The 18,305-nt window shown below is 36.8% G+C and overlaps 2 protein-coding genes across 4 annotated transcripts in view; one reads left to right on the top strand and one right to left on the bottom strand.

The window, feature by feature from the left end:
- Positions 1-17,553, top strand: part of ERAP2 (endoplasmic reticulum aminopeptidase 2) — a 40,084-nt gene extending 22,531 nt beyond the window's left edge. For all 3 annotated transcript variants that reach the window (XM_070569619.1, XM_070569620.1, XM_070569621.1), the window contains exons 10-19: positions 214-282; positions 1,247-1,422; positions 3,581-3,660; positions 4,666-4,849; positions 8,634-8,790; positions 9,274-9,458; positions 11,845-12,006; positions 12,515-12,655; positions 14,455-14,536; positions 15,269-17,553. In XM_070569619.1, coding sequence (XP_070425720.1) covers positions 214-282; positions 1,247-1,422; positions 3,581-3,660; positions 4,666-4,849; positions 8,634-8,790; positions 9,274-9,458; positions 11,845-12,006; positions 12,515-12,655; positions 14,455-14,536; positions 15,269-15,412 — 1,380 coding nt within the window. In that variant the 3' untranslated portion in view covers positions 15,413-17,553. The remainder of the gene's footprint in view (positions 1-213; positions 283-1,246; positions 1,423-3,580; positions 3,661-4,665; positions 4,850-8,633; positions 8,791-9,273; positions 9,459-11,844; positions 12,007-12,514; positions 12,656-14,454; positions 14,537-15,268) is intronic.
- The window catches only part of ERAP1 (endoplasmic reticulum aminopeptidase 1), a 144,131-nt gene that overhangs the window by 115,356 nt on the left and 10,470 nt on the right, over positions 1-18,305 (bottom strand). The gene's annotated exons all lie outside the window — the stretch shown is intronic.

Genomic DNA, 18,305 nt, shown 5'->3' with positions numbered 1-18,305 from the left:
AAGACAAGAACAGTAACTTGTGTGTATTTTCTATGGTCACTATGAAGATGTCTCTCTTTTTCATTTTCGTGTATTGCTATGCTCATTATTATGTCTAGATGAATTAAATTTCCATATAGCTATGCTAATAAATGTCTGCATTCATGTCTAATATGCATACTCAGCCAACTATCAGTGCTTAAATAATAGTGCTGTTTTATTCTTGTTTTACAGAGTTGTTTAGAAGGTGATTTTACATCTGGTGGATTTTGTTATTCTGATTCCAAGACAACAAGCAACACAGTAAGTATAGACACTTATAGACTAGAAGAGATCTGGCACATCACCTCACCCAGAGTGAGTATGGCACGTAGACTAGCCCGGCTGTCCCTTTAAATAACTGGAGAGGAAGAGAGACTCCACAATTCTCCTTGAAAAAAAGCTGACTCAAGAAGGAATGTTCAGGCCATTTAGGGGGATGACGCTGCTACTAGTATATTTTTGTTGTTGTCATTCAGCTTTCCCACAACCCTACTGCCAGCTAAAAATATCTCAGCTCAAAATTCTTTTGAGTGGTTACTGCTGCATTGGCATCCTCTAGGCTCTGAAAAATGCCAGACCAAATATGTTGTTAGTTTGGAAATAGAATGCATGGCTTTCTTGAGGTCCCGTCTTTTTATTTACTTCTAGGAAATGGCTGAAGTACTTTAGGAGAAAAGAAAGTCATCATGAAGAAAAGGCAAACTTTTTTTTAAAAGAGACATAGTAATCCCATAAGTTATGGTTTCTAAAGGAAGATTCAGCATCATCCAGTGATCAGAAACCTATACTAGAAGCTGGGAAACTAAAGGTTTTGTTCTCCATTCAATATATCTCCATTGATAGAACCTGTTCCTTTGGAATGTTAAAGCTTCTCTAAAGACAGACATTTGCCTTCTAAGCCACAGTCTGGATTCCACCATTATTAAAATGGAGAGATATTTTTTACTTCTAAAGAGAGCAGGAGGGAGGTTCCAGTCTCAAGCCCTTCCTCTTGGCTTTTCCTGCCCTGTGTTAACCCTCAGCCTCCCACATATCTCCCTCCTTCATTCAGGTGACTTGCAGAGCGCAGCCCTGGGTGGGCAGCCCCAGAACAGTTCCCACATAGCTCTGCCTGAGTCCTCCCCTCTCCCTCCCCAAGCCCAGTTTCTGGCACCCAGGGAGGTCAAAGTTTCTGATCTCTCTTCAGTTTCTCTTCTCTGTCTTGAGTTACCACTTGTCATTTCAGCTCGCCTTTCTAGAGGAAAACATGGAGGTCAAAGAGATGATGACTACATGGACTCTGCAGAAAGGAATCCCTCTCGTGGTGGTTAAACAAGAAGGGCGTTCTCTCAGACTGCAACAGGAGCGCTTCCTGAGTGGGGTTTTCAAAGAGGACCCTGAGTGGAGGGCCCTGCAGGAAAGGTGGTTGCTTTGCTTCTGTTGGGCTTCTTATCTGAGTTTGCTCATTATTTCATTGGCTTTCTTTCAGCGTCTCTGGCAACTTTGTGGGATGCTATTTCTACACGAGAATCAAAGGCCTAATCTAGCCTTGATACAGATTTAAAGAGCTTCAGGGGGCCCAGACTGCGGTGTTCAGCAGCTGTGTTCTTAGAAATTCCATGGCCAACTTTAGAACCTCAGTTCTGATGCAGAGGGTGGTCAATTATATTTCTATTATAAAATACCCTGACTCTTTTCAATCCTGGATTTCTGAGCGCTAATAAATTGTGTGACTGGCCCTTACCTAGGAAGGGCTATGACAACTATGCATCTTATCAGACGAGAAAAGACATTTCCATGTGATAAATTAGATGCCAAAACTTCCTGTTCCCTTTTGTTTTTCAGTAATACACTATAAATGTCATGTCTTAAAACATATGATGTTCTTGGAATTATGAAAGCAAATCCAATTCACCACTCTGTCATCTTGTTCAGCAGCCTATCCTGAAGAAACTTGTTAAAGGCTTTGCTGAAATCAAGGAACACTGTCCACGTTTCTCTGATCTATTAGCCCTATCAATAAGATGAATGAGGTTAATTTAAAATGAAATAATACAAGTGAATCTGTGTTGACTGTTATGATTATTATTTCTTTTTCTAAGGAACTAGCTGTCTAATAACAATTCTGGAACTTTTCTAACAATTAGAAACACATTCAAGGTCTTTAACACCTAGAATATACTGTTTTCCCCTTTTCGTTTCATCAGTTGCCTATCTCCAATCCAGCAGCAGCTCATACACCACATCTCTACGTATACATCCTTCCATTTTTCTGTATGTCCTTCTAAAGTCTGAACCTCAGAGAGTTTCGATGATTTGTAGCTTGACAACACAGCCTGGAAAATTTAACATTCAATTCATCATTGAGAAAGTAGGACTCATAATTTTGTAACTTATCAAAATGTCACAAGAGAGCTCAATGGTCTGGATGGCCCAGAATAATAAATATCTGCTATGATGATCTGTATTTTTCCTCTATCTGAGGCAGTATTTAGATTACTATTGTAAAATCACTGCCCTCTGCTTCATGCCTATCCAAACTCATGAAATGCTACTTTCCCTCTGTCTTCTGCCAGATATGTTTATCTGGAAGAATCCCTTTCTTTCTAGAGCCAAAGTCCATCCAGGAGTCTTAGTCCATTAAGTCTTGGTATTATGTGTCTACTTTTACTTTTATGTAAATATTTCAGTTGCTTTGTTAATTATCTGTATTTTGTGGGTTAGCAGGTAGATTATCCCTTCTGACCCTTTACTAGATGGAGTCTGTGTATGTTGTTTCTTTCATTGTTTTATATTTTTCTGAGGACTAACGGGTACATCCTCAGTTACTCTGCTTTCTGTTTTACACCTGTTGGTATTTTCAAGCATATGATTTGACCTATGCAGGATTACTATAGCTAACATGGCTTGATGTGATAGAGGAAATGAATTCTAGAAGCTGCTAGAAAGTTAGCCAGGAAAAATAGCCAATTTCTGTTATTTCCCACAGTAAGTCCTTTGAAAAGTAACTGAAGCCTTTTCTTCCAATCCACTCTGCTTTTCTGTTTCCTGAACTTGGCCAACCTGCAGGTCCTAGACTGTAGCATTGCTGACCACTTACTCGCAGTCACTTAGCAGTTGGGGGTTGGATATGGGTAGCTTTGTTGAACAAAAGGATAAGTGGAAAATCATACCAAATAAGATCTTTATCTCTTAAGGCTTTTCCTACAGCTTTGGTTCAGTTATTTGAATTAACATCAGGCTGTCAGAGTTTTTGGAAATATGAAAGGATGATTGCATTTTTTTCTCTTAGAAGAAAGCAAGCATCAGAACATGTCATGGTATGAGATTTGGATAGCAAATGGCATAGGTAGTTGTGACAGAGTTCAACTGGGTATATATTGCTGCACCTTCATAATCATCATGGAAGGACTTTTGCATACCCAAGGATCTGTGAGTCTTAGCCTATAAAACTTCTAAGGCCACTGACAGTGTGAAGGATGGGTGATTAGGTGCCTTTTATAGCCTATCTGAGTCTGAAAATGTGAAAATTGAAACGGCCATTCATTTCATCTGTAACGGTCTTTATTTTCTCACATAGGTACCTTTGGCATATCCCACTGACCTACTCCACGAGTTCCTCTGATGCAATTCACAGACACATCCTAAAATCAAAGACAGGTAAGGAACTAATTAGCCAAATGATGTTTTAGTTCTGAAATTAAACATCTTCTGAGCTATTTGGAGGAAAGGTACTGTAAGTGAAGGTAATAATAGAAGATTTATATTTGGGAAAGTTCTCATTTATCCATCTATTAGTTACCAAAAGTATCTTGTAGCTAGAAAGGCTGAATTTTTCATTCAGTGGGAAGTGCTCGTGTGCTTTTAGCATTTAGAGATAGGTTTTATTTATATCGAGAAAGGATGGCATCCTATTGTGTCTTTTAATACCTATTAATCCAGCTCTTAAGCCACAAGGCAAAAATGTATAGTGGAAAAAGCATACACTTTGGAATCGATTGGCCCTGGATTCAAATCCTCACTCTGTCGTCTATTAAATGCGTGTATTTAAGAAAATTTCTTAACTCTTTCTGAGCTTTCCCATCTTATTTTGAATGGCCTACCAGAGTTATTGAGAGAATACGATAATGTTATTTTACCACTATATAATGTCTGTTATATTAAAAAATACATAATGTAATTTTAATTTCTCCTTTAAACACTTCACTGAAATTTGAGGGTGTTTCCATCATAATGTATATTCAACCTGGAGTCCTTATTTCACCCAAAATAAGGACTGGACAAATGGATCACCTATTTACATATGCATATTTCAATGACCAGTAACTAAACCTTGAGACACAGCTACCAGTAAACCAAGCCAAATACCAGTCATGCTCATCATCTGGCTCAGTAGGCCTCTGCATGCCTCTTAGACCTGCATAGACTGTTTTTGAAAACAAATTTAGCAGTTCTTTTCATGTGAATTTATTTATTTATTAATTTAATGAGACGTCATTCCCAAAAGAAACCATCCAGTGGACTGAAAATGACTATCATCATGATTCTTCCAAAATTTTGTCTTCCCATGGATTTATTAATAATAGTATGGAAACTAAGAATTTTGGAGACGTTCCTGGTATGTATGTTGATAATGAAATGCCCATGCCAATTTCCTCCTCTTAGATACTCTGGATTTACCTGAAAAGACCAGTTGGGTGAAATTCAATGTGGACTCAAATGGCTACTACATCGTTCACTATGAGGGACATGGATGGGACCAACTCATTACACAGCTGAATCAGAACCACACACTTCTCAGACCTAAGGACAGAATAGGTCTGATTCATGATGCATTTCAGCTAGTAAGGTAATGCAAAATTTCATCTGATTTCACAGGAAATAACTGATCCATAACCAGACTTTCTTGTTTCAAAATCAAATGTTCAGTGTTGATCATTCATAGGATATAGATCTGAATGGAGGTCAAGCACTGGCCACTAGGCCAAAACCTACCCACTGATAAGGTATGTTGACCCATACAGTGTTCAAAAATTTAATCCAACATTTTAAAATGGGGAGAATTTATATAAAAATCCTGACTTCTGGAGTCTCTTTAAAAATGAGATTTGGCAACCGTGGGCCTTCATTGCCACAAGGTAGCCATAGAGGAGACTACAGTGGGCAGATCTTTCTTTAGGCCAGGCCTGCACTCTCCCATGTACCAGAGTCCCAAACAGTACATGTGAGCAGCCCGCTTCACTCACTTAGAGTGGAGCCTTTCAGCATTTAAGCTTTTGACCCCAGATTTAAAATTTGTTTATGCTAGCAGCTTGCTGTTTCACCAAATACCTATGTAATCTGCTGAACAAAAAGAACAAATATAATCTTAACCTTTACAATTTTAAATGAATTGTTAGCCTAGGGCATAATCCATTCATTACTTTGCTCACGTTAGAGAAATCAATATGAAATTGGTAGGGAAATGAAGAATTAGCTGCTTATGTTTATTCTTTTTTAGACTTTCCTGGAAAGACAAATGTTTTCTTTCCTTTCACATTTATCATGCACAGAACAATATGTACAATAAATCAGGTCACAGGAGTGCCAATGGAAAAAAATTGAGGATCAGGTGGACTATTATGCATTGTAAGCTTTTCCTATTCTGAGAATTACTGTAATGTACTCACTTTATTCAGTGTGACATATTATTTCCTTTCAGATGCTTTTTTAGGTCAGATTGAGAGAAAGTAACCAGCAGGATATCTCTCAGGGAAAGCTTCTTTGTACGACAGAATTCCCTAGTTAGGAATGGAAGAGGATTGAGAGTTTAATCCTCAGACTCATAGGTCTCAGGAGCATCATGGTAGCATAGCGCATTGGAGGACTAGGAAAAACACCATCCCACATCTGAGTGGATGTATGACAGACTAGCTGAGAATTAGGCTATTGTTAGTCGAAGGGGATTTGTCTGCTCAAAGAACAAATTCTGGGCAGATTGCAGAGAAAATAGATTAAAAATTTAAGACTATGAAGAATGAAGAATATTGACAACTCAGCAAATGAAAACCAATCTTTCAAGCAGTTGTAAAGTCTTTTTTGCTGTTTCTAGCCTATAAATTTATGAGTAGTCTAAATTTAGCAAAAGAAACCCTGCAGTTATTGACGCATCAGTGGAAAAACAATAATCTTTTCTTCACTGGGTGGAACGTTTAATGAAGTTCATTAAGAGTACAAATATTGGGTTAAAACAGGTGAATTCAAATACTACTTCTTCACATTATTTGACCTTGGGCAAGTTACTTAACCTTTTCAAGCCTAAGTTTTCTAGTCTTTAAAACTCCAGTTTTAAATAATGTCTGTCATACGGGGTTGTTTTGAGGATTACGTAAGATAAGCAGATAAAGTGCTAAGCATAGAACATGCTCAATAGTCAGCTGTTCACATTATTAGTATTATGTAGTATAAATTGTTTAAAAGATCATGTGTTGAGTAGGAACATGATGTGACATATAAAAATGCATTTCAAATAATTGAAATTGGAAAAAAGCAGAACGTAGGTTTGTGTGTTGTTATGCTTGCAACTACATAGGAAAAAATGAGCTAACTGTTGGAGGGGGGCACCCAAGGAAATATTCCAAAGTGCTATTAGTGAATGTGTAGGGTACTGAAATTATGTCTTTTTTCCTCTCTTCTCTATCGTCCAAATGTTTTGTAACTTGTTTATATTACTTTTATAATACAAGTAATTGCATAAGGAAATAATTTAAAACACTCATAATGGGTCTAAATATTTTTCCTTGCTACTCTCCCTTGGTAATGTATATCTCTTCCTTCCCTTCTTTATGCAATATCTATTTAAGAGTTAAAGGAAGTAATCAGTGATCACATTTAGTTTGGAGAAAAAATTTGACCCAGAAATGGATCTTTGATTGGATTTTCATACTTAATAAATATAATTTAAACCTTAGATCTCATCTGAGTTGAGTGGAATTAAAATGACAGCTTTAATTTCCTTACAGAAAAACTGCTAGTTTCTTTTAGTCCTATACCTTCAAAAGAAGCTCCAAATTGGTTCTGCAGGAATATAGTTTTATTTCACAAAGGTACCATTTAGCTGAAACTGCATATAAATAAGCAGATACAGATTTTTTCCTGTTGGGCTGACATGTATGCTTATATATGTGTTTAGGCTTTAAAGTAAACAAACATTCAGAGAAAATTTTGTGCACTGATTGAAACAGAGAGCAAGTGGTGAGGAGCTGGATTTTTGTTAAACAATTAATAACCATACAAAAATAAAAAGAGTCCCTTTTAAATGAATATTAAGATTAAATTCTTTTAAAGTAGGGAAATATAAAAGTAAAGGTTTCTAATAGTAGCATTTGTTGTAGTAAGAAATAAATTAGGCTGGGCCAAAAAGAAAAACAGGGTTAAGATAAAGTAATGTTTATGTGTTAAACATTCTTTTTGAAATTGTGGCCCTAGAACATAATATCTAGTTTCTTCCTGTTGCTGCTCCTTCAAGCTATCAACTGTACTGAATATTATGATACCAACACATGTGGGAAGGAAGAGTGACATTTTGTGGATTTGTGTTTTAAAAAATACAGCAGATCATAGAATCATAGAGCATATGGTCTAGCCCTCTGTCTTCAGATGGAAGTTTTGGAAAATTTTCCATAAGTCTGTTTTAAAGTAGCATGTCATTGTGATTGAAAAGAGTAAAGTCACAACAGAAGTTGGTTTTTTAGATTTCACTTCTTTCCAGTTTCAGTTCCCTGGTTTTACATAGGAATTTAAAATTTGAAAAACCCGAAGGAGGTAAGGCATTTTGTTAATGAAAAATTCACCAAAGATATCCCTTGTTCTGGAATCTGTTTCCATATCAGACTATTGTGCTTAATCTGGAAGTCAGATGCTGGCAAAAATGGCTCATAGACTCTAGGGGGACACAGATCCTCTCAGAAACACGTGCCAGAACTACTTTACGAAGGTGACAATATAATGGTTTATTTCCTCTGCAGAAGAGACCATAACATTTTGGTCTTCGGAATAATAGTTTTATTGGGTATGTTTTTCTTATTAAAAGAAAATATAGAGAAGGCATATAACTTTAGGATCTAAAAAAAAGATAGAAATACTTGTTTTGTCCCACTGACGATAATTGCTGCTTCTCTGTTAGGCTCTAGAAGGGACATCAAAAAAAGACGTGGCACCTGTCCTCACAGTTCCAAATTCACTTGGAGGAACAATTCAAAGCCGCAAGTTAAACAATTAGAGAATGACAATATATAAAAACATTGATCTTATTTGGTATTAAATACTAATATTAGCTAATATTTTATTTACAAAGCTCTTACTGTGTGCTAGCCACTATTCTAAGTGTTTTACATATATTAACTCATTTAATCCTTTCAACAACAGAAGAAGATACTATTATTTTCCCCACTGTATAGGGGAGGCAACTGAGGCCCAGAGAGATTAGGTAATTTGCCCAAGATCACGCAGCTAGCCAGTGGCAGAGCTAGGACTTAAATCAAATGGTCTGGCTATAATGAACTACTCCTTTTGTTGTGTTCTGTATTGTATTTGTTTTAATATTAAGAATGGAAAGATATGCGCAAACCACTGACATTTGTTTTATACCGCAGCGCAGGAAGGTTGACCCTAGACAAAGCCCTTGACTTGACTCGCTATCTTCAACATGAGACAAACATTCCTGCACTTCTCAAAGGCCTGGAATATTTAGAAACATTTTACCACATGATGGACAGAAGGAATATTTCAGATGTCACTGAAAATCTCAAGGTTTGAATCACTTTCGGAAAATTCGTTAAGTAAATACAGTGTCTGGAGAATCAGTGAGACTTAGGTTTTGTGTGAACTCTTGGGGTTAAATCTTCTAGAAGTTGAGGAAACTGGCTGATCATAGAGTCAACAGCACAGCATCTAGTGGTTGGATGCCCCTCGTTCCTTGTCATCACCATTCTAAGAGCTAAGTACCAGGATCATGAGTAAAACATCCCTCTTAAGATGATTTTATGTTACATCAATTGATATTCCCCTCTCAGATAGGAAATTAAATCATATTTTTACTGGAGAATCTAACTCTGTTTCCTAAGCATGGTAGGTAGAGGCCAGAAAAAGAGAAAAGAAATATAAAGATAAGTAGTTCTGTGTTTTGGGAAAGGTTCATGCAGACACCTTAGAGTTGAGCCCTTTAGATGGGTGAATGAGAACTGTTAAGAACTAAATTTAGCCTCTCTGTAAACCATCCTGTGCTTTCTGCAGCATTACTTTCTCCGATATTTTAAGCCAGTGATTGACACACAAAGCTGGAGCGACGAGGGCTCTGTCTGGGACAGGATGCTTCGCTCAGTTCTCTTGAAGCTGGCCTGTTACCTGAACCACGCTCCTTGCATCAGGAAGGCAACTCAACTCTTCTCTCAGTGGATGGAATCTGGTGGAAAATTAAAGTAAACCTTGACTTCTGTCCTATTCTTTGTTCCTTTCACTTTGATGTAAAAGTCTTTGATCATGCGAGACATTAGATCTAAAACCTTTTAGTAAGAATAGAGAAAAAAAATCATGCTGGGAATTAGATGCCCTTGTTTCATGCCTCCTCATAGTAAGTGCTCAATAAATTTTGTGGGAAGTGAGGTTTAGGTCCCTGTAGGGGACAGCTAAGAAACATTGGCATGGCAACAGAAAGATAGCCAGGAGGTGGAAGCAGGAGGGCACCCAATCTCCAAAAGTGATGCCTTTAAAGATAAAAAGCAATAGGAAATGTACATACAATGAAAACACCAGTGATCATTTGGTGAAACTTGTGTCAAAAAAAAGGAGGGTGCTTTTTTTTCCCAATGTGTTTTCTTCCTTATTAATCAATACCACAGACCAAGCCTAGGCCCTGTGTTTCACCTTTGATGTGAAACTGATGATTTGGACCACCTAAAGGATGTATACGGTGGTTAAATTGATTCTAGTGCCTATTATAATCAGGAAGATGCCTAGTGATTAAATGGATTATGTAGAAATTCAGCTTAGCAGCTGCAACCATAGGTACTAACAGACCCCACGGTCCTTTTAATGTAAGCCTTGATTTCTAACATGTGATTTTATATTGTTACTGTTAAAACTCTGACTCTAGAGTTGGATGTGTCGAGAAATCAAATCTCTATGTGAATTAAGGAAAATTCATTTTTTAAAATAGAAGAAAAAATTCACAACTTTAGTACGAAGTAATGTAATTTTTGTAATGTAATATAATATAGTGTCAATTTTTCCTGTGCCAAATTATGCTATCATAATTTCTCTCCACACAACTAAATCTCAGTGAGCTTTCTGAAATCTTTTTTTGAATTCTTGCTTTTAAAAAGGTAATTCTAGTTTTCTTCTTTTTGGACCTTTCTGCTCTTTGGGATTTAAGCCTGAATCAGTTTTAAAAAAAAATATCTTTTAGCTCTATTTTTCTCAGCTTTTTGTTCAGGTTTGAATGGGTTGTATGAGTGAGGCTAGAATGTAAACATCCTGCTTCCCTATCACACAATGGAATAGCGTTCTGTCTTGATGCTAGTTACAAGAGGGATGATCTTACCCGCAGTAACCCGTGTACAATAGATAAGATAGTTCAACATGTTGAATAGGGTGCCATGCCTATGAAAATATTCTGGGTAAAGCTCGCTTATGCTTGTAATCAAGAATACATAATTAAATATTGTAGGGTTTTTTCCTAAACTTCAGGACCACTAGTATTAATCGTAATCAAGCATTTCATTACATGGATTAATTGATTACTTCATTCATTCATGAATTCAAAATATAATTCTTTGCATGTCGCCTATGTGCCGGGCACTGCTGTAGGTGGTCAGGATAAAGTGATGAACAAACAACTATGTTTCCTACCTTCAAGGAACTTACAATGTACTTGTTAACCAATCTTCATAACTTTGTGCAGTAAAACAGCACAAGCATTAGAATCATAGGTTTGAATCCCATCTCCGAAATGTCTTGTCACCTTGGTACAAGTTACATAACCCTTCCGAGCTTTATTTCCACTTTTTAAAAATTAGGATAATAACTATCTCACTGAGCAGCTTTGACAGTTAAATAAGATGTACAGAGACTAGTGCAATCCCTGCCATAAGGTCACTGCATGATTTCTGCCCCAAATTCACTTCTCTGTGCTTTGGTTTTTCCAAGTCATCAAAATGAATATCTTTTATCATTGATCTAATGATATTTGGGATTAAAAATCATAGACCAAGTTAGAATGAAAACTAGTTAATATCTTACAGGGCAATAGAAAACAAAAACGGTGGTGTCTTCTTTAGTTGGACAGAAAATATTATTGCATCTTACCAGTTTTGCAGAATTGTAAAATGACTAAACTCTAATTACAATTCTCTACACTTGGAAAGTCAGATGACCCTCAGAGAGGCCAGTTAAAAAATACTCTTAATGTGACATTAAAGCAGGAGGTAGCCATCTTTTTTAAAAAAGAAATCATATAGCACCAATACAAATTATTTAATGATAGAATTCTGTATAAACTAGTGTCTTTATAGTTCAAAAATCCTCTCTTTTATTTATTGATTCTATCAACTTTCTATTTTCCTCTCTGAGTAGGTTAAATTTTCTGATTATTCTTCTTGCTAATATCAGTAGAAAAAACGCACAAATAATTTGCAAAGTAAAATTACATAAAACATTTTTATAAAAGTTTGGCAAAGAAAAAGGTTGAATATGCTAGATAGTGGAAATAACTCAGGGGTAATTCTCTTATAGCAATTTAAAATTGTAATAAGAAAAAAAGTTTTTTTCATAGAACTTTCATCTTCACTTTTGTGCTTAATATTACAGTATCCCAACAGATGTTTTAAAGATCGTTTATTCGGTGGGTGCTCAGACAACAGCAGGATGGAATTACCTTTTAAAGCAATATGAACTGTCAGTGTCAGGTGCTGAAAAAAACAAAATTCTGTATGCATTGTCAACCAGCAAACATGAGGAAAAGTTAATGAAGTAAGTGCATGAATTTAACTAAATTGTTAAAAGTAAACTGACACAAATTCAGTGACTTCACAAAAATTTCAGCCACCAATCGCAAAGGCATAAAATAATTGAATCAGGATCTGTATTGCTGTGACATTATTTCTAAGAAAAATCTATTGACAAAATGCAAGTAATGAAAACAGACATTCCCTAGTAATTAATCATGTGATTGAGACTAGATAGATGTCTATGTTTTACTTTCAGAACCTTGGAGGAAAATTATTACAAAAATACATTCTTGTATATAAGATGCTAATCAAAGTTCTTTAATTAATTTGGGAATAAAATTACTGCTAGAAAAAAGTAAAAGTTTAACCAGAATGTTAAAAATGTTAGCCGGTACAAAATTACTGTTTTTGGTAAATTATACTTTTATCATGCCGCTTTCTCTCCTATTCTTTTAATATATTGGTAGCATGAGTTAATTTCCATTACAAAATACATACAATGAATCATCAACTGGTGTTTATTTCTTCAGACTGATTGAACTAGGAATGGAAGGAAAGGTTATCAAGACACAGGACTTGGCAGCTCTTCTTCATGCAATTGCCAGAAATCCAGAGGGGCAGCAATTAGCCTGGAATTTTGTAAGAGAAAACTGGACCCAACTCCTAAAAAAGTTGGTATTCACTTACATCTAATGTGTGTTCTTTCACCCAGATGTCTCAGTTGCCTAAAGCCAAGTGTAATCAAGTGTTCTCCAAAGCAAATAAATGATACCATTTTTACTCAAATGGCTCAAGGAAGAATTGGTTTTGAAACTCACTAGCCCAGATTACCCTGTCCAGGTGTAAAGGAGAGGAATGAGAAAAAAGGAATGGGAAACATTTCTTTTATTCAGTCCAGGCAAAGAAGAATTGCTGGGAGCAAGTAGGATTTAAGTTAAATCAGGTCATCCAGCCCCATCACCCTCTCCCCTCCTGGTTCTCTCCCCAGCCCAGAAGAATCCAATGAAGCCACATATAGTGCATCAGACATATTTGGCTTGCTATGTTAATGTAGTTTTGTTCTGGGGGAAAAACTTCAGGAATTTTGATGAGAGCTAATCCCCACCCCCAATTCCCCTGTGAAGGTGGCACCGTGGAGACCTTGGGGTAGCTGAAAGAAACCCGATCAGAAGTGTTTTGGGAGCCCCCCTCCAAAACTGGATTGGTTCTGAATCTTTTCTGCATTTCCACTTTGCGGGGGACTAGAGCTAACTCCAGTATGCTTCTGGGCCTAAAATATCCCAGGAAAAAAACCCAATAATGTACAGGATGGCATTGCTTTGTCTCACAACAAACCCCTGCTAAGGTGCCCAGCCATTCTTCATCCAAATCCAAAACGTCCCTTATGACTATATGGAAAATATCCCGAATCCGAGAGCTGTGCAATTGCTCTGTTCGCCTTAGCTCTATGCAGCATATCTGAGGTCAGTCATCCCCAGGTCCTCTTCCCTCTCATTTCTTAGCCATAAAGCATTCAGAGTCCCCACACACAGCTTTTGTGTAAACAAAAAGCACATTTCCACCCCTCTCCTGGACCTCCAAGGAGTTGACATTTACATGAGACGGAATAGTTAGAAACAGCTTTAAAAAAAAAGTTTCCCTAAAGACCCTAACTGGAACCATTGGTTTTGTTGTTTGCATGAGTTCCCTCCTGTAATGATTAGACTTTTTCTGCAATGCTGTAGTTTTCCTTTGTAACTGGGAACTGTCCTCATGCCTGACCGAGCGCAGAGCTTAGACGCGGACCCATCTTCTGAGATGTATCTGTGCTGTGTTTTTTCAGCATGAATCCCTTTGACTTATGGTACAAATTCTCTCTATAAAACGCTGGGGTGAAAGATGCAGTCTCTGGCTATGAAAGAGAGGTCAACTAAGTAATATTGCCCCAATAAATACAATGCTTTAACACAGTGGTGTCCAAAATGGGATGGGAAAGTGTGCAAGACAATACATTAGTGTGCAAGAGAAAAGTAATACCACATATATTATTCCCTAACTTAGGCTATTAAATTTTCTTTTTTACCTGTAACATAATACATGCTTATAATTCATAAATAGAAATACGTATATTGGGAAGTTCTTGCTCAAAAAATCTTTACTGATGGAGTATATAATAAAACAATGTAGAGAATGCTGCTTAAAGCATAAACATAAATTTAAGCATAAACATTGCTGAATAAGCTAGACATATTTTCTAAGAAAGCTTTATCTACCTTTTTATTTAATGGTCAAATTTGATAAATTTTATAGCTTTGGGATTGTACTGGATGAATATAAGAGTTATTCTTTTGGTAATTAATAATATCTATTATAATGCACAAGCTTATCATATAGTTATTAAATTATATATTTTAAAAATGGTATATGATGTAATGAATGTAAGCGCAGAATTTCTATTACCTAAACCTGTGGGGTTCCTTTTTATTTTCAGATTTGGCTTGGGCTCATTTCCCATGAGAATGATCATCTCTGGCACAACAGCTCACTTTTCTTCCAAGGATGAGTTGCAAGAGGTTTGTGACTTTATGTTGGTAACAATTTAAAAATAAATGTTCAAATTGTAGGATTGAATGTAAACTCAGGTGCAATCTGGTTTGAAGTTCTCATTTTATTAAAAGAAAAGAAATTGTTTGTCCAATGTCACATAGCAAGTAAACGGAATGGACAGGACTAGAACCTGACTCTTAAAATACATTTTTTGTAGCATTCAAAATGTAAATCATCCTTGAGAGATGAGTCCTTTTGTATTATTTCATTCATATAGCATCATCGCGCAAGAGTGGTTACACAGAAGTTTGGAAGAGTACTTAAAGGTTTTTTTAACAAAACTAGTATTGTTGGTAATTCTTGTTGTCTTGTTTTTTTGAGGCATTCTAGTGTTTTACAACTTCTTTCCACAATAAATCTCAAATTTATTTATCCTTTAAGTAAATTCAGAATTCTAGAACTTGAATCCCAGCTCACTACTTACTCTCTGACTTGACTAAGTCACTTAACTTCTTTACTCGCAGTGTGCTCACTTGTAAGATGACGATTTATCATTCTTGTCTTACTTCTCCATTGTTTGAAGATAAAGTGAAATAATTATGCAAAAAAAAGAAAAGAAGAAGAAAATAACCTTTTAGAGGTTGGCAGAGAAATGCTTGCACCTGTGTTTGTATAATTTGCAAGCTGTTTTGAAACCCTTTTGAAGAGAAAGTGTTCTATGAACCATGTCAGTAATTCTTTTCTTGCTTATTTTTCAGGTGAAACTTTTCTTTGAATTTCTTAAGGCCCAAGGATCACATCTGGATGTTTTTCAAATTGTTCTGGAAACCATATCCAAAAATATTAAGTGGCTGGAAAAGAATCTTCCCACCCTGAGGACTTGGCTACTGGCTAGTATTTAAATGGTCTATAGAAAGAGCACATCAGATGTGGCGATGTGTGCGTGAAGTCGGCAAAGCTCAAGTCAGAGTTCAGCCTGCCCAGCTGCCTTCTCTCAGCTCTCTCTCTAGCTAACAGATGTCTGATGTCGGGGGTGGGGGAAGCCCAGTTCAGTAGCCTATTTAAAAGTAAACTTCTGGGGCTGGCCCGGTGGCCCAGTGGTTGAGTTCGCGTACTCTGCTTCGGAGGCCCAGGGTTTTGCTTGTTCGGATCCTGGGCGCCGACATGGCACCGTTCATCAAGCCATGCTGAGGCAGCATCCCACATGCCACAACTAGAAGGACCCACAACTAAAAATACACAACTATGTACCAGAGGGCTTTGGGGAGAAAAAGGAAAAAAAAGTAAACTTCCTAAACAATAGAGACATGTGGAGAGAGAGATATAGATATAGCTGTAACAGTTTAGCTGCAGCAGACTATCTGCATTGCCTTGCATTATGCCACTATCTTGCTTCTTTGATGCTTTTTTAACCTTGCTTAGGATCCTGGAGTTTGCCCAACCAGTTTTACCTCTGAGGAAAAATAGCCATTCCATAAAAAAAATCTATCTTTCCTTTGCATCTTTCCATCTCCTCGCTCTCCCCCTCCAACTCAGCCTGAATAATTTAATTTTTACCATTCGTGGAAAGTCTGATACAAATTATGAAGCATAGGATTAGGAAAACAAAGACTTTGTGACCAAATGTCATATTATTAGAAATTAGATGTCAGTTTATCAAGGAAGCTAGGAGGGCCTCTTGGCCTGACCCTCACATTCATGAAGAGTGTCAAGGATACCTGTTTGTGGTCATCTCCAACTGAGTAAAGTCTGCAGTCACAGAGATACAGGAGAGAAAGGAAATATCACACTACTTTAATCCATACCCTATTGCCTTTTTCTTTTTTTTTTTGAGGAAGATTAGCCCTGAGCTAACATCTGCCACCAATCCTTCTCTTTTTGCTGAGGAAGACTGGCCCTGAGCTAACATCCGTGCCCATCTTCCTCTACTTTATACGTGGGACACCTGCCACAGCATGGTTTGATGAGTGGTGCGTAGGTCCCCACCTGGGATCTGAACCGGCGAACCCTGGGCTGCCGAAGCAGAACGTGCAAACTTAACCGTTGCGCCACTGGGCCAGCCCCTGCACTATTGCATTTTTAGTAAATCTTTTGAAAGATGCAGAATTAGATCATATTGTGTATATTTTAGGTTAAATCATGGTTTAATGTAAATATTTAAGTGCATTATCATATTTTGTAACCCCAGGTTTAGCATTTTTTCATATTTTAAGGAAAACTCTTGATCTCTGAAATGCTTTTCTAGATGCTTCTCTTAATTGTTTGAATAAGGTCTTTGGAATAAATAAAGACACCACCATTCTAAATACAGGTAGTAAGTTTAATAAATTTGTGATCCCACATACGAATCACTATGAAAGTATAAAGTTCTGGAAAGATTTGAATCAATACACAGGCAACTGACTTATCTGGGTTATTAAGGGAAGCTGGGGACATCTAGTTACCCAATCCATTTTGCAGTGATATCAGGAAGGTTTATAGACCTTTCTTTGGTGCCACTGTCAGAAACAGGATACATTTAGGATGGACCATGGGCATGACCCAATACACGTTTTGTCAAGTTTACTTTCAAATCATTTCTTGGAGTCTTTGAATCATATTTGACTCTAGATTTGACCTGGTCATGGTCCTACCAAGGTCTGTATAACACCTATGTGATATCCCTCTAGAATTATGTACTTTATTATAAGGAAACTGAAAGAGTAAAGAATACTATTTTTTTCCGCCAAGATAATATATAAATTAAGCAATAAAATGTCTATAAGTTTCAGTAGAACTATGCCATCAACATTTCCATAAATAAGTAAAGTTCTTTCTTTTGTGTAGTAACTTATATACCATAAATTTCCAAGATTTAATTCTTTTCCTTTTAGTTCCTTATTTAAATACATTTGTAATTTCCCAGATTCTTAAAACCTGAGTCCAGAAAGTAGCAATTTTATAATTTCATGTGAATTAACATGATAATTACTGTGCTAATAATGTCTTAATGAATTACTGTGCTAATAATGTCTTAATGAATAAAGAGTTTTTACAAAAGAAATGTATTGTACTTATTAGTGTGTTATTTCAAAACTTTTATGGTGGATGCCAGACCCCCAACACCAAGACTTGGCTAACGTTACTTTTCCTTTCTTTTACTTTAAATGAACAAACAAGTTGTGAAAAAGTTATATATAAGATTATGAATAGATGATGGAGCGAACAGACACAACTTCTCTATGCCTCCCTGATTCCCCACAGAGGCCCAGGGAGAATTTTGCGGTCTTTGCAGCCCACTCAGAATGAGAATCTTCCAGATCAAGGGAGCCCAGAACCATGGCTTGTTCCCTTTTTAGGCTTTGTGTAGGGCAGAACGGGTGCTTTAGCCCTCAGGAGCCCAGTTTACCACCATGATAGGAATTTCTTGTCCTACCTCATGTACGTACTTCTGCATTTCATATCTTGCTGTGTCATTGGGTCTATTTGAGGTTCCGGAAAAGTATGCCTGGCCAAGAACTACCATGAGAGATTCTGATTTTCTGAGGGAAGTTCCTGGGGTTTTTTAATTTTTGTTTTTGTTCTTTTGAGTAAAGGAAGGGTTTATTCCATCCCAAACTACAAGGGGGACCTCCAAACAGTCATGGAACTAGTTTTCCACTCGAACATCAATGTCTACTAAATACAAATTTGTTTGAAATGGCCACATTTTTATTCTGCAACACTCTTGTACTTATATTCATTATTAACCTTCTTTCCTTCGTTTAACCATGTGTCACTCTTTTTCCATTTCAACACATAATGGTTTACAACTTT

Source organism: Equus przewalskii, chromosome 13 (assembly GCF_037783145.1).
Source record: "Equus przewalskii isolate Varuska chromosome 13, EquPr2, whole genome shotgun sequence".
Lineage (NCBI taxonomy): Eukaryota > Metazoa > Chordata > Mammalia > Perissodactyla > Equidae > Equus > Equus przewalskii.
Note: the sequence above shows the minus strand (reverse complement) of the source record. Positions and strands in the feature narration are given on the sequence as shown.